The 15103-nt window shown below is 34.6% G+C and overlaps 1 protein-coding gene across 2 annotated transcripts in view; it reads right to left on the bottom strand.

Moving 5' to 3' along the window:
• Nucleotides 1-1190: 1190 nt before the first annotated feature.
• Nucleotides 1191-15103, bottom strand: part of EPC2 (enhancer of polycomb homolog 2) — a 96531-nt gene continuing 82618 nt past the window's right edge. For both annotated transcript variants that reach the window (XM_006196146.4, XM_015245025.3), the window contains 5 exons: nt 14693-15036; nt 6397-6533; nt 4771-4930; nt 3459-3792; nt 1191-2457 (listed from right to left, as the gene is read on the bottom strand). In XM_006196146.4, coding sequence (XP_006196208.1) covers nt 2385-2457; nt 3459-3792; nt 4771-4930; nt 6397-6533; nt 14693-15036 — 1048 coding nt within the window. In that variant the 3' untranslated portion in view covers nt 1191-2384. The remainder of the gene's footprint in view (nt 2458-3458; nt 3793-4770; nt 4931-6396; nt 6534-14692; nt 15037-15103) is intronic.

Here is a 15103-nt window from a genome sequence, read left to right as displayed (position 1 = left end):
ATAAGCTTACTAAACTATAAGTACCAACATTAGTTTCCTCAGGAAACCAAGAAATGTTAGCACTGCCCAGTGGAGCCTGTGCAAAAAATACATTCTTCTTCAATTTAGTAACATAAAAACAAGTATCTGTCACTTAAGGTTTTGAAAAGCACTGGAAAAACGTGTGTGCAAGTAACTGAAATGCCATCTGTGAAACAGTTACAACCACCAAAACAGGGAAGGCTTCTTTTTCTATTTTACTTAAAAAAAAAACAAAAACAAAAACAAAAAACCCCCCCAACAGTCCCAAACCAAAAAACAAATCTGGTCATTAGTTTTTGATAAATTCTAGATTTGCCACATCTTCAGAAACTGTACAAATGGATAGTTCTTTGTTTTACTTAAATTATTTATAGCATGTCTATCACCTAAGGCAAACTGACTTCATGCTTTACTTCGGTAAAATGGAAAACAAGTTTTCTCTGAAATTGACACTAAAGTTGTTTTAAGCTCTTAATAGCAAGGAGATACATCCAACTAAAGGCAGAAGGAACACAGTCATAATACATATCAAATCAAAACGATTTTCTTTATATCAGCAATGAGTAACTCCAGAGGTAGAATGGCAGAAACGAGCATGGATCCTGTCAGGTCACAACCAATGAAGAAATTAAATTTATTTTTTCTTATGGTTTTGACCATAAATCGCTTTATACATTCAGGACCTGAATAAAAACCACTCTCAGCAGAAACCGTGGCCCATTAATTCAACTGACATATCAATTTACAACTTTCAGGACTGCAGGTATAAAAAATGTAAAGTATAAAATTACGAAGTTTGAAATGCTTTTAATCATATTCATTAAAAATATTTACCATTTCCCAGCACTTACTTGACAAACCCCCCTGCAATATAATTCTACTCTAAACTTTTATTTATCAAATGAGGCTCATTTATGAGATTTCAATGAATGTTATACTGCAAATTACTTACATTCCATAAAATATTCTAAGAACTTTTCATATCAAAGGTAGTTTATATTGGATTATCTGAAACCCAATAGTGCCCACAGATGAGCTTCTTACAATTCTTTTCATTAATGCTTGGACAGCACTGTGAAAATGAAAAGTGCCATTAAGTGCTATCATCTCCCTTCAGTTTTCTCTTATGCTGTGTGCACATTGTGAAATAAACACATATGCAGCATGTCCATGTTTTGATATGTATTTTTATTTCCCTGCAGTTTTCACTTATCAAGAACAAGTAACAGGGAAAGTTGTCTGAACTAGTGCATAAACAAACATTCTGAAACACCACTACACGTATCTAATTTACAAGAACCGTATAAAAAAAAGTCACTAAAACACTACACTGTGAAGGTGTCCAACGCTTACAGTCAGACTTTTTCCAACCCGTTACTTGCCTTGTAGCCACAGGAAAACGCTCCAAAATGGAAAAGACAATCTTGCCACAACCCTCCCCCCCTCCCAACACCTGGGATGGCTCGATATCTAGACTTCCAATAATTATTGCAATGATATAATGCAATACATACCTGGTAAAATATCCTTTATGTGGTGTGTTACAGTTTTAAAGCCAGTTAAAATATGCAGTCTTCGGATAAAATGTAATCCTTGAAAAATTTTCTTATCTGCACAGTTTAAATGTGCCAGATGCATAATTTTTCCTAGTCCTTTTTTTTCTGTGTAATTGTTTTTTATAAACTGGTATTATAAATAGAAATATACATTCAAAATATATGGAAAAGTGAGTTACTACATTAAATTTGCATGTATCGATCCATCCCTTTCCCCTGCACAGTAATAGAAAATACTATTTTGCCTTGAACTTCATATTTGACAGTGAAATGCCACTAAAGTATTTACCAAAAAGTCCATCTAGTCAAATTGTGAAACAAAATGAACCAAGTGAAAACTTTACAGTTCCTTTAGAAAAAAATTACAAGAATTTCATTTCCTAGCTATGAATCTTTAACTTTTTAGACACAAAGTTGGATTTATTTTTACAAGATACAAAATGTAAACATGGCAAAATAAATAGTTAAAACAAGTGATGCAGGATCCCATTTCATGCTCATGATCCCATTAAAGAATTATTTTTTAAAATCCATTCAGTTGCAAATTCAAGTGCAAAAGCATGATGATGAATATCTACTATTCAAGTAACAGAAATAATATTGATGATACAAATAAACTATTTTACAAGGTAGTGATTTCCCCAATTTTACAAAATATACACCATATATCGATTTAACATCCGATATACTGTAGTCCATTTAGGTCCATTGTTACGCTCTGTGATCCACAGAGTGTCGCCTTTTGCATTCAGCTGGAATATGAATGACTGCACACCATCAGCACAGGTCAAAGCCACATGTTTTAGGTTATGTCACTTCCATAGCTACTGTTGTCTCTGCTATTCCATTTAAACCCAATCTTTCTGGTTCATGGTTCTCTCTATAATAAGGCAAAGAGTAAAATAAACATTAATACTCTCTAGAACGTGGAGTTTATCACTTAGTATTTACAGATGCATTTTTACATAATTACAACTAAACATGAACTTTACAAGAACATCTCCCATTTTTATAATTTCTATACAGGAATAAGGAAAAGTTTTCTTCAGCTAAGAAATCCTATTAATTTCTAAGTACTTGATTATAACTACTTAGGGAAGACAGCAACTTAACATAATATTCCAGTAGAAGCCAATGATGAATTACTTATGAAATATAATAACATAGCACAATCCAAGTTTTTTACAATACACGTAGCATGTGAGACTCAAAAAGAATAATCATCAGGAGCACAATATTACTTAAATTACTTTCTACTACAGTTCAGTTTTACAGGTTTAAGGTCATGTAGTTATTAATCCATGCAAATCAATTTTTTTCTCATTCACTGTTCTTGTGCGTTAGTGTCATAGAAAGAAAAAAATATACTCTGAAAATACATTATCATAGATTTAGTTAATCCCAGAATATTCTCCATTTTAAAATATATGTAGAATAATCTATTTTCCCTTTGTGTATAATGTTGAAGAAAACACAAATTTTGATTTGAAAACTAAAGCTCTGGAAACTAATAACAACTCTAACCTTCCAGACTGTCTAAACTACAAAGAAGTAATAAAAGAATAATTGAAGCTTCTATAATAGACTGATGTATCATTTTCTGTTTGACAGTTCCCAAGTTGATGTGGTTTTTTTCTTTGTGTTTTTTTTTTTTTTTTTAACAATTCTGGTTGGCATTTAAACATCCTACTAGTGGCCTCAAATGGTCTAAGTCACAGAGCATGAGACTAAGCAGACATTCAGTATCTGTTGAAAAGTAAATCAATCAATTGACAAGACATCTACTGCTTGAGCAGTGAAAAAAGAATGTCTTTTTCCTCCCACAGAACAGCCAGCAGAAAGGGACAGAATGATACTTGAAACACACACACACACACACACCTTGCTATGCTGCTGATGGCACTGCTAGGAGTAACCTTTGGCACTCTGTCCATACTGGCAGCAACTGTGGCAAGTTTTAAGGCTGTTGGCGATGGTGCTGAAGTCCGTGTATTGATATGCACGTTGACCGGAGAAACAACACTGACGTTATTGAGGTGCACTGCATTTGTCAGGCAGGAATTGTTCATGGGAAGTGTTTGAGGACTGCTTGTGCACAATGCTGGGATTAAGTGGTTTGTAGTGGTGTGGCCAACTGTCCTTACAAGCTGTACAGCTGAAATCCCTGGGCTGGATGATAAAGCCATGTTGGTGGAGTATAATGTTTTAGAGGTTCCTGAAGGGGGAAAAATCATTCAATTCACATTATGAGACATTAATTAAACTCTTCAACAAAAAAAATTAGGAGTTTAGAAATAAAAAGAAATGCAAACATTTATAATCTAGCTAAATACCAAATTAACCTTCCACATGATGGCCTCTCCAAAGAGAGCTTCTGATCAGTAAGTACAACCCACTCACCTGTGAAAACCCCAAAGACAGTCTCTTCTACTGGCCCCCATAAAAGGGTTTTGCAAAGTATCCTGTTACAGCCTCCATATTTGGAACATGTCTACTAGGACAGAGAGGTCCTCTCTGGAGGCAAGGGCAGGTGGAGACGACCACTGGGCTTCCATTAGAATTTACCCAATGCATGAACATCAGCAAGGAAGAGCAATCATGACCATGGGACATGTAAAAGCAAGTGGGAAATGCTAGGGTCTGATAGAAACAGAAAGTCTTTGAGTAAGCAGGGTAGTGAGAAGCAGAAAGAGGAGGAGTCAGAGGAAGCAAGAGGTATTTCAAGAGGAGGAGTCGGAGAAAATACTGAATTTCAAGAGAAGTCAGAGAAAGCAAGCCTGTGAGTATGTAAACTGGGTAAGTTAAACCCAATTTCAAACTTATTGACAGACCATCCTGGGTTATACTTTACCTTTTTATAAATGTACAGATGATTCAATGATGATGGTTAGCGATTAGCTCGATGTGCGTTTCCTAAGATGTGAGGCAACTGGCAGTATGTGGATAAAACTAAGCAGGGTGGAGAGTTACCCGGGCAGGTATCCAATGGGTGTGGGAGGGAACAGGGAGCAGGCTCTATGTGAGTTCCAGAAACATCCAGCTGTTCCACCACACATATCCACAGAAAATATAAAGAGTCCTAACCGATTCCTTGTTCAACATTTTCCCCTTGGATTTGAAAAACAAAACCTATACCTCAAATCAGTGAGTTACAACTTTGAGCTACTAAGTGTCACATGAACAACAGGCTTACCTGAAGGCTGGACGACACCATTTATGTTGTTGTGGCCAGTGTTCTGCTCCTTGGCTACCTCACTGCGACTTGGAACAGGTGCACTGACCACTGCAGATGCAGCAAAATGGGCGCTGGCTGAGTCGAGTGTTTTAGACATACAGTCAGAGGTGCTTGAGCCCTAGAAATAAATAAAATTAAACCCTCAACTTTTTAGATGTGATTTCACAAACACATTGAGAAATGAGCAAACCCAAAAGGCTGTTGTCTTTTTCATCTTGAACAGTTATGTAAGTGTTCAGATTAAGAGATCGAGGACTCCAAAGACGATTTTCGTCATATGAAACAGGGAAGTGACTAAAAACTGGGAAGCAATTATTTCTGAGAAAGAAAGAGGGGATTAAACAACCTGAACTTTTCATGCTCTATTCATTTTCCCAATAAGTGTTAACAAACACCTTTATAAAAACTGACAACCTAGACACTATGGGCAAAATGAAATCACAGAGATGAACGACAGTCATTTTTGTCCCAACGTAAAAATGTGTCTTGGCCTAACCCTGCAGCAGGCTGGAATATCTGAGATTCAGAAAAGGCAAACAAAGGCACGTTTAATGGTTAAGTTCCTCTTGATTTTGTATAAAACCGGTTAGCTGTTACTGACAGTCAATAATAGCCCCTGAATGTGCGCCAGCCCCAAAGTCAACTGGATGGGTGAGGGGTCCAAGGGTCGCTGAGATTTTTGTGTTGCTGGACTCAGGATCTCCAAGGTCAGTATACTGACCCTTTGAGAATGAGCTGAATTACCATGGGCAGATACTGGCTTGAGAGCTCACAGAATCCAACAAAGACTGAATCGATCTCAGTTACTACTTTAGAATTACGGATGGAGCAACAAAACTTAAGACAAAACACTAGGTTTATTTTTTTCAGATGGCTCAAGTTTGAAACATACTTCTTAATCACAGTTTTGTTTTTAATGGCTTAAACAAAGGGAATTTATTCTCAAACAGTTCTGGAGGCCAGATGTCCAAAATGAGGCTCATTTTCAAGGTGTTGTCAGGGCTTCTTTCTTCTGGAAATTACCGTTTTATTAGGTATTTTCATTCTTATCCCTAGTGCCAATCATTCAGTGGTACCTGTGGAAAACTTCACCTAGTGGCAATTTACTCTTCAGGGAAATGTGATTCAAACAGACAAGGGGCTATTTTGTCTGAATTTACTGCACAAGTCAAGACAGTTACCTCTCAGCTCATGAGGCACATGCATGTGGCACTTAAACACAGTTTAGGAAGGAGTCTGGATAGTTATATCCTTGGAAAAAAATATTCTGGTGGGGAGAGTGGGGGTGGCAGATGGTGGTTCTAAGAGTATATAATTACTTCTATGAATCCTTAATAACCCTTCCCCCAAATATGTAGTTATTTCTCTCCTAAATTCAAAATACCTTACTTGGCTCTTGTTCTCCTCTCATAAAATATAAACTAGTGACTTAAAATTATGTAAATTAACTGAAAAGACACTTAAGTTCGATCTCCAAAATCAAGAATGGCAATATCAAGGTTCTCTTCTGTGGCCTGACTAAAACTGAGCAAAATTAATTAAGAAAGAAAGGAGAAGACGTGCCCATGGTTAAGACAGGCTTACCTGTGCTCTTGGCTGCGTCTGCTGCGAGGAATGCTGGGACTGCTGCTTCTGCTGAAGCTGAGCAAGCTGCTGCCTCTGCATCTGAACTAACTGCTGTTGATGAGTCTGAAACTGCTCTTCCGTGATGCCTCCTGTCACTGGTAAAGGACGTTATTTTCAGAAATGAGTATGTTGGAAAGTACTTTTAACAAGTAGAATACAATATAAAATTATTCCACAATTACGATGAAAAGCAATTCCAAATCACAATATACATCAGCAGCAAAGAGCTGAAGAAAGATGACAAATCTTTCGGCCAAAGTGGCTTATGCTTATAGCCACGACCTTCTAATATCACATGATAAAAAAAGTTCCTGTATGTAGTTTTTACTGTGTGACATAGTTCTAACAGGAGGATTCTACCATTTACTCAAACTTAGTATCTTTGAGATCACGTAATTCTCTACACTACAGTAAACTATATAATGAGAAAACCTGTGATTTATTAATGCAAATAATAATGATGACTAAGTTATAGCCTTAATAAGAAAGCAGGACCACCTGCAAGACTAAATGATATTTACTGCTGGTTTTCATCTATGACACAGGAGTGAAAATAATTTTTTTCCTATTATAAATAAGAGTAGAGGACAAAAATGGTCACAACCATAAACCACAGTTTAAGCCAATAGATCTGATGCCTAAAATAAGTCCTATCTATAAAAACATGGGCTAGAAATCAGAGTAGTTTTTAGAAAATTAAAAATACATCCTCAGATGTAATCAATTATGCTGTTACCAACTGTGTTAAAAGTAAATGTCAAATAAAATCACGACATCTAAAACTTGTTTAAAAGGTTCGTTAAGAAAAAGTTATGAGACACTTTTTCAAAGAAATGTAAATGAACTTTTATTCACTGACATTTAAATAGATCACCGATAAACTGATTTAGACCTATCTCTATAGAAGTCAGTTTATTATTAGAGTCACAAAACATTAAATCACATCAGAATATATATAGTACTTGAGTAATTTTACTCTACTTTTCTTTATTGCTTTTTTCCCTGTCTCCTAATGATTTCACTCAATCAACAAGTATTTACTACCTATTATGATGAAAAGTGCTGCATTAAGAGTTAAGAGTGAATACAGGGGTAAAATAAAGAAAAGGGTCCCTGCTATAAAGTCCCACAGTGCAGTTGGGAAGAAAAGATACATGTTAAGAAATACCAGCTAATATGAGTCGACTTTTAAATATAACTGAGCAATCTAACCAATATTTCCTAAAGGACTCTAGACAGAAGACTACACCCTCAACCAAGGTTACTCAACCAAACCCTGCCAAGTTTTCCGTTTAGCAGGATCACAAAAGTGAAATTAAAAAAAATTTTTTTGATGGGAAATTAGGCATACAAGAAGTTATGCACAATATAGCTCATTTTGTATGTAAAAGGAGTTAGGTCCCAGAGATGGATAGAGTTTCAGATATGGCATCATTTCTGTTCTGCAATGTTATCATTAAAATTAGTACTGGACTATCTTGGAAAAATAGTTCTTAGATAGACAGCAGTTTTATTTTTAGAAGATTAAAAAACCTGGGCCTATGACAGTGCTTACTCTACAATTTTAATATTACCTGTATTTTTGAAGTACACATTAGTTATGTTACTGAATTACAAACAAAATCAAATGTCTTTCTCTGCACATGTTACATTCACTGCAAGTGTTCTATTTGTAAATGAAAAAAGTTTAATTCTAAATTTAAAATCTTCAAAATCAAATGAAAATGTGAAGTATTCATGCATTTCCAGCTGTCTGAAAACCTTGGGAAAGAGATGAAAAAGTTTATTAGATACAAAGGCAGGAAGGAAAAGTCTTAAGTTAAACCCAAATAAATCTGTTCAAGCCCTATGTGTAAAATCAGTGTACCAATTCAGAAGAAATGAACTTGGAATCTGGTGTTAGTATGACCTACTCTCTCAAATCCCGCGTTATGTTTGTCCAGAGCTAAGGTTTATGTTGCAATGAAAAGGTGAGAATTATAGTGGTTAATTTTAAGTGAGGAATAAACCAAATGAAGAAAATATACTTTCAAGCAGCTGTTTCAAAACTGATAAAGAAATGAGAGTGAGACTCTTTTCTTTCCCCAAAATCTTTAAGTGATACAATCATAAAAATCTTTTATAAGAATAAAGTATACACATAAATTACTAGAAAGAACAAATCACTTTTTTAATAAAAAATTACTTTTGCTTAGTAGTCCATGGCTAACAAAGTGTTGCCAACTGGAGCTGTTCTACTTGCCTTAATGAACAGATGATCATTTATCAAAATATTAAAAGGGGATACTAATAAAATTTCCTTTGGGGGGATGTCTTACTGCCCTGTCTTGTTGAAACCATTAATTTGTTCAGGAACCCTATCCTTTTTGCCATTAGAAAACTCCTAAAAATAAACTCAGAAAATCCCAACCAAGATTCAATTGAAATTATTCACATTAATGGTCAAGTTTTGCCCAACCTTTTAAAACTTAGGCTTACTCTGATACCAAAATTCTCATACCTGATCCTGCCACTAGTTGAAAACCACTGATGTAAGCTTAATTTAATTCCAAAATACAGATATGCTTAAAATATGACATTTTTTTCCCTCTTACCCCTCACCTCAAGCTGCAGCATGTTAGAGTCATTCTTGACATCTAGTTCTTTTTTTTACTATGAGGTGTTTTGTGCTTGAAAAAATCTTATGTTTCCTGTTCAGAATTTTCTAGAGCATTGTTTAGTATTATTTTAACTCAAGTGGTAAGAAACGTATAGTTTTAATGACACACACGCAGTACTGAATTACCATCCTCAGGGTCGACTTTACTGGTAGGTGAAGGATGATAAAGTGGTTGAAAGCACCTTCTCCACTAATTATTCTTCCTTTCATAAATCACTGAAACACATTCATAAGAAATTTATTTCTTACATTGACTCTGAGTCATCAAGAGGAAAGCATTGAAATATGTCAGGAAAAGGTACAGTTACAGAATGATGAAATGTCTTTAGGAACAAGACACAGGACAGGGGCCCAGCTTTGGGTGTGTGGTAGTGGCATATAGAGGAAGTGGGAATGTATGAAAAGAGAAACCTTATCTGTTTCTCCTGCACAGGGCCAAGCCAAGTTCTTTCCACTAGTTGCTCTTAAAAAGTTCTAACTTGCAAATAAAATTCATTTTGGTCATAAATCTACCCTACACCACACCTCCAAGTCCTGTCAGTTTAGAAGTAACTACAATCTGTTTTGTGAAGGTGGCAATATTTCACTATTCCAGATAGATGGGAAGTGTTCCTTTCCCGAAGCACGAAGTTTTGCAAGTTTTCTCCTGGGTAACACATTCTAGTAGGTCTAATACAGAATTTTCCCTTTTACATATGCCAACGTGTCATTCTGCACATTAGTAACATATGTGCATTTCTAAATATTTTGTGTATATAACTGACAGTCTGTTTTTCACTAAAGCCCCTAATCTTTCTGGCCATCCTTATATCCAGCTCTTTACCTATCTTGGGTTTATCAGCCTGCTTTATTCTTCATATGAATCCATGCACCTTTTCTTAAAATACCTGTCACCATCCTTAGAATGGTGATTCTATCTTCAAAGATCCTAGGAATCCCTCATGTCATCCTTCACCTTTCAAGTACATGGTTCTTATAAGAAGGTCTGCTCGGTTGACCCCTTATCACTCTTCTCCTCATAATCTGACAGCGATCCATCAAAAATATACTCTAGGTATCTCCATTAGATTTTACACTGGTGTACTGATTCTGAAGCCCTAGATCACTGTTTCTTAAACCTGGGCCCACAGAGAATGTATTCTTGTGTGTGAAATCTTTACAAGTTATTTGTTAACCTTGTCTTGTTGTTTCATTGACAAACTAATACAAAGAAAAATCTAATAGAAATACATTCTGGATTTTCTGGATGACCACATCATAAGAGAGCATAAACATATGATTTTTGTGCTTATACTTGCTGCCTTTAAAAAATAATCTTTTAAAATTTAATGTAGTATTTCTCAAGGTGGGCTAAGATGATGTATTCTTGAGAAGCAATGACTTTTTAAAAACACTAGCCTAGAGCAAGTTTTTGTAGCTTAATGAAGAAAATCTAATGTGGTAGTGGAGATTATCGAAAAGTCAAAATGAATATATTATTCAGCACTTCTTTATCTACCAGGTAGGTTTTTGTTACAAAAGTTTTAATATATATTTTGTTGAAGAAATACTGACTATATGCATTTTTGCTTGTTTTAAAAGACAGCTCTAGGGCTACATGGAGGGGAGAAGGAGATCCTATTTTAAACCTTCCAGGTCATGGCAAGGAATCGGGTAAAAGTTTACATAAAACCACTGGGGCTAATCTGAGGATAATCTTCCAACTTTTGAAAGTTGGCATTACCTGTCCAGGACTATACACATCCTATAATGTAATTAATGAATAAACTACAGAACTGTGAGGTAATGAGGGTGAAGATGGGAGGTGAGGTGGGGATGAGAGGGATGAGGAATGAGGAACAAATGAGATGTGAAGATAAAGAAAACACACTAAAGATCCATTTAAATTTGACATCCAAGCTCAACAGTTACAACTGAAATTTCAGTATTATTTCCTTTAGCAGTCAAACTAAAATCTTATAATTCCTGAAGCCTGAACCCATTTCTCAGTTTTGAAAGTGACACTAACTGAAAAAATAAATCCTTGTGAGTACCTCAGCTAGTTGTTATAAAGTAGTTTTACCTATCTTAAAACTTTTATGCTTGAAACACTTTATGTCAATTTAAGAAAGAACGGGAAAAGAAACTGGAAAAATTAAAAACCAGGAATTTCTCTTGGAAAGTCGTCCAAAATGCTGTGATTTTACGAAACTGATAATATTAAGATATTTGAAGCTAGTCAAAAGCTTCAGGAAAAGCTGGTAGTATCTATTCAGTACACTACGACAAATGAGAGAAGAAAGAAACATGTTAGCTTGCAACCATGCATTAGTGTAAACCAAGATTAAATATAAATTAATCCTGCCCTTCAAGTCTGAACAAGCAAATCTACTTTTAGATGTGAAGCTTTTTTTTTTTTTTTTTTTTTGAGGCCTGGATTTAGGAGCAGCATCTCAAGAGAGTGAAAAATACTGCAATTTCAACTGCCTGAAAACTTTATCATCTATTTACATAAAGAATGCAATATTTGTCATATATAAGCCATGTATAAGCTCCTTGATGATAAGGATTACTGTCTCATAAAAGTCCGCAACTTTTAAAAACACTTAACATAGTGCTTTGCATGTATTACGTCCTATATAATTATGTATGAAATTAACTTTCCTTGGTTATCTACTTGCCATGTTCAGCACATCTATCTTTCCTTTCCACTGCTTCTATTCTTTGGGAATAGGTTTTCAATGAAGAAAACATACTTTTATTTAATAGTTAACAAGATGTGTCTCTCTGCTTTAAAATGAAGTCTTCAGTTTTAGTTTTTAATAATACCTAGGACATACATACACTTCAATTTGTTTTTCTTTTAAGTCCATTCAAGTATGATACTGAAAATAATAATTTGAAAATATTCAGGACACAGGAATTACGACTTGAAGAACATTAAGTGGGTTATTAACAACCTAAAAGAAAATTCTTTGCCATTGACCCTCAATTTAAGTTTTTTTTAAAGAACTAAGAAACTTGTGATACAAGTAAGTATTACTGTCAAGCATATCAGGTTTCTAAATAGCTCAAACCCCTTATTTGCTGGGATTTCCCAGCTGTGAAACAGAAAATTCAGTACTTATATTTTGTCTAGCTCAGTGACACTCTCTGCCAGGTAAAAATACGGTCCTATATCAGTCCTGTTACTCTTAAAGATACGCATGCTCTCCTGACCAAGTCTACTAAGAATAAGCAGAAGGAAAAAGCGTTCAAGACACACGGATTAAAAGAAACCAAACATCTGAGGATTCAATCCCTTTGTATGTGATCATCAAATATAAGAATAAAACTTTCTAAAAATTCCTACATCCTTCTCTTTAGGTAGTAAAGGAAATTCTATCAATATTTGCTGAACTATAACTGAATCCATTTAAAAATTATCCAGAACTGAGAAACTATATAATGAGTATAAATGATACAGATGGGTAGTTAAAACTGCCCCAGCTTTTTGGTTGTTTACAAAAATGCTGTTAAAAGACTTGTTTCATTATGTATTTATACACTGAGCCTAATATTTTGAAACAAAAGAAATCTGTTAAAAAAACCCAAAAAACTGAAAACACCTTGGGGCCTCAATAACTACAGGGTCAGTTAGCAGAGAAAAAACAAAACAAAAAACAAACAAAAAAAACTTCAAACAAAATACTCCAGTAACAAATAATTAAATATATATTTGAAAGACTTGATTCTAAAACATTGATTTTAATGTACCTTAGTTGTTGCTTAAGCCTTAAAATGTTTCAAGGGTGAAAGAAATGATACTAAGTTGAGACATAGCACCATTATATAACGTAAGACAGGAAAAATTACACAGACCAAAAACACTACACTATTTTTTTCTGATGGCAAGGGAAAGGCAAAAATAAGTCTATGATGTTAGCATCTCATATTTGTGATTTAAGTTCCCTGAAAAGTGAGTGCATGCCTGAAATAATTCTTTAAATGCCTATTCTAGGCTGACGTATGGTAGTGTCCTAAAACTCTAGAGCTGATTTATGGACTTATTTACATTACATTCTGAATCAATACAAATAGAGTTTTGATGATACAATAACATGAGCAACATATATATATTTTCTGGAAAAGAGTCAAGTCAAGTAGATCTGGAGTATATCAGGAATGTATAGTAGAAAGCTGCAAATATCTGGCCGTGTTCAAGTAGAGAAGGAACATATTAAAATCACTTTTTGGTTAGGACATTCATTAGCAGAGAAAAAAATCTATGGTCAAATCTAATTATAAATGCCTATATATGATAAGTTTTTAAACTCCCTTTTTGGCAAAAATTATTGTGAGTAATTTTTGGTAACAGAATTCCAGTTAAGTTAAATAATTTGAACAATGTCTTAGAGTTGGCTGAAATAAAGATTTGACCTAATATCAACTTCCTACCGACTATTTTTAGTTTTCTAAAATCCTGCCACCTCAACTCATATTAGGTATTCATCCATTTCAGCTTCAAAAGCTCATTATACTCACAGACTCATGAACTTTATATAATGGGATGCCATTTTCCTTACCTAAATTCGTTTAGAAGAAAATTAACCAACTAATTTGGAGAAATGACGTGCCAAACTTCCAATTATTCAAATAAATCCACTTTTCCATTATAACCTTTAAATAGATAAATGTCTAAATCAAGTCTGAAAATAAACAGTTCAGTAACTAAAAAAGACTGAACACTAATGAGACTAAATTTCAAGCTAAAATGATTTGAAATCACTTTGAGAAGTTTAACGTAGTAATTTTGCGTACTAAAAATGCACCATCCAAGAAACAAATGTGTTTTACAGAAAGAGCATCAACAGTATAAGTCAAGTCACATCCAGCTTTTGTCTCTGGACACCATGAAATTATTTGCAATGTACACATTATAAAGATATTTATAACTTATACATACTTGTATACATATGATAAAAAGAAGACTATCTACATAAGAAAACAAATGGAAATCATGTTTTAGATTCTCTAGCTATTATGCATTATTACAATGTCTATATCATAACAATATTAAATTAAAAAGTATAATATCTCCTAAAATGAATAAACTTTCCAATCTTAATTAGAAAGGTAAGTTATCAGACCAAAATTACAACTATTCGTAAGGAACCTCTTTAAAAATCATTTTTCAGAAAGAAAGATTTCAATGGTACTGTCGAGGAGCAATGCTTAAATGCAAAGTTAATACAATAAAATGAACATTTTCTTTAACAACTGGAGACAGTATAGTGCTATGATCTACTGGTAGCAGCTTACAATCACTTTGTCCAGAGGGAATTTCCTCTGCATTCTGCCTACACATTCACTGTATCAGGTACACACATTCAAAATACAAGTCAGTGAGTGGTTTTATAGGTATCAGTGAGGACACTGTGGTTAAAACGTGAACCACAATAATAGGGTTTAAGTCCTTCGGTTGGAAAAAAAATGTAGTAGGTTAAGATAAAATTCCTTTCCTCAGCAGGATCATAAAAATAAGCCTTCAGAATTCACCCTGAGAGTCTTTTTAGAAGATAATGAAAATTAAGGAGAAGAACAGCAGGATACACTTGTAACAAAGTGACAGCTTACCTGATATGCCGTTCTTGCTGGTGTTTAGTAAAGCTACAGATGCTGCGGAAACTCTTTTATTGTTCACAGTCTGCCCTGGTTTTCTTGAGGTACATTCTTCGCTATCACTGTCCTGTAAGTTTAGCAGCCTTGGCTGGAAACACTGTAGTCGACATGATCTGATATTGCTTAATATTTCAGAAAGGGACAGTCTATTTTCACAATGTTTACTGGAAGCATTGGTCCGAGAGAAATTAGAAGAAAAGTTTATAGTTTGGGAAGCGCTTGAAAAACCATTCAGCATTTCAGGGTCTATCTGTTTCAGGACGGGGTCATGTTCTGTGGATATCCGGTCCATTATGACCCTGAAAAGCAATATAAAGACAAACATTACCTACAAGAATTTAATAACATTTTCCCTACCATGTTCCC

Source organism: Vicugna pacos, chromosome 5, assembly GCF_048564905.1.
Source record: "Vicugna pacos chromosome 5, VicPac4, whole genome shotgun sequence".
NCBI lineage: Eukaryota > Metazoa > Chordata > Mammalia > Artiodactyla > Camelidae > Vicugna > Vicugna pacos.
This window is presented reverse-complemented; position numbering and strand designations above follow the sequence as displayed.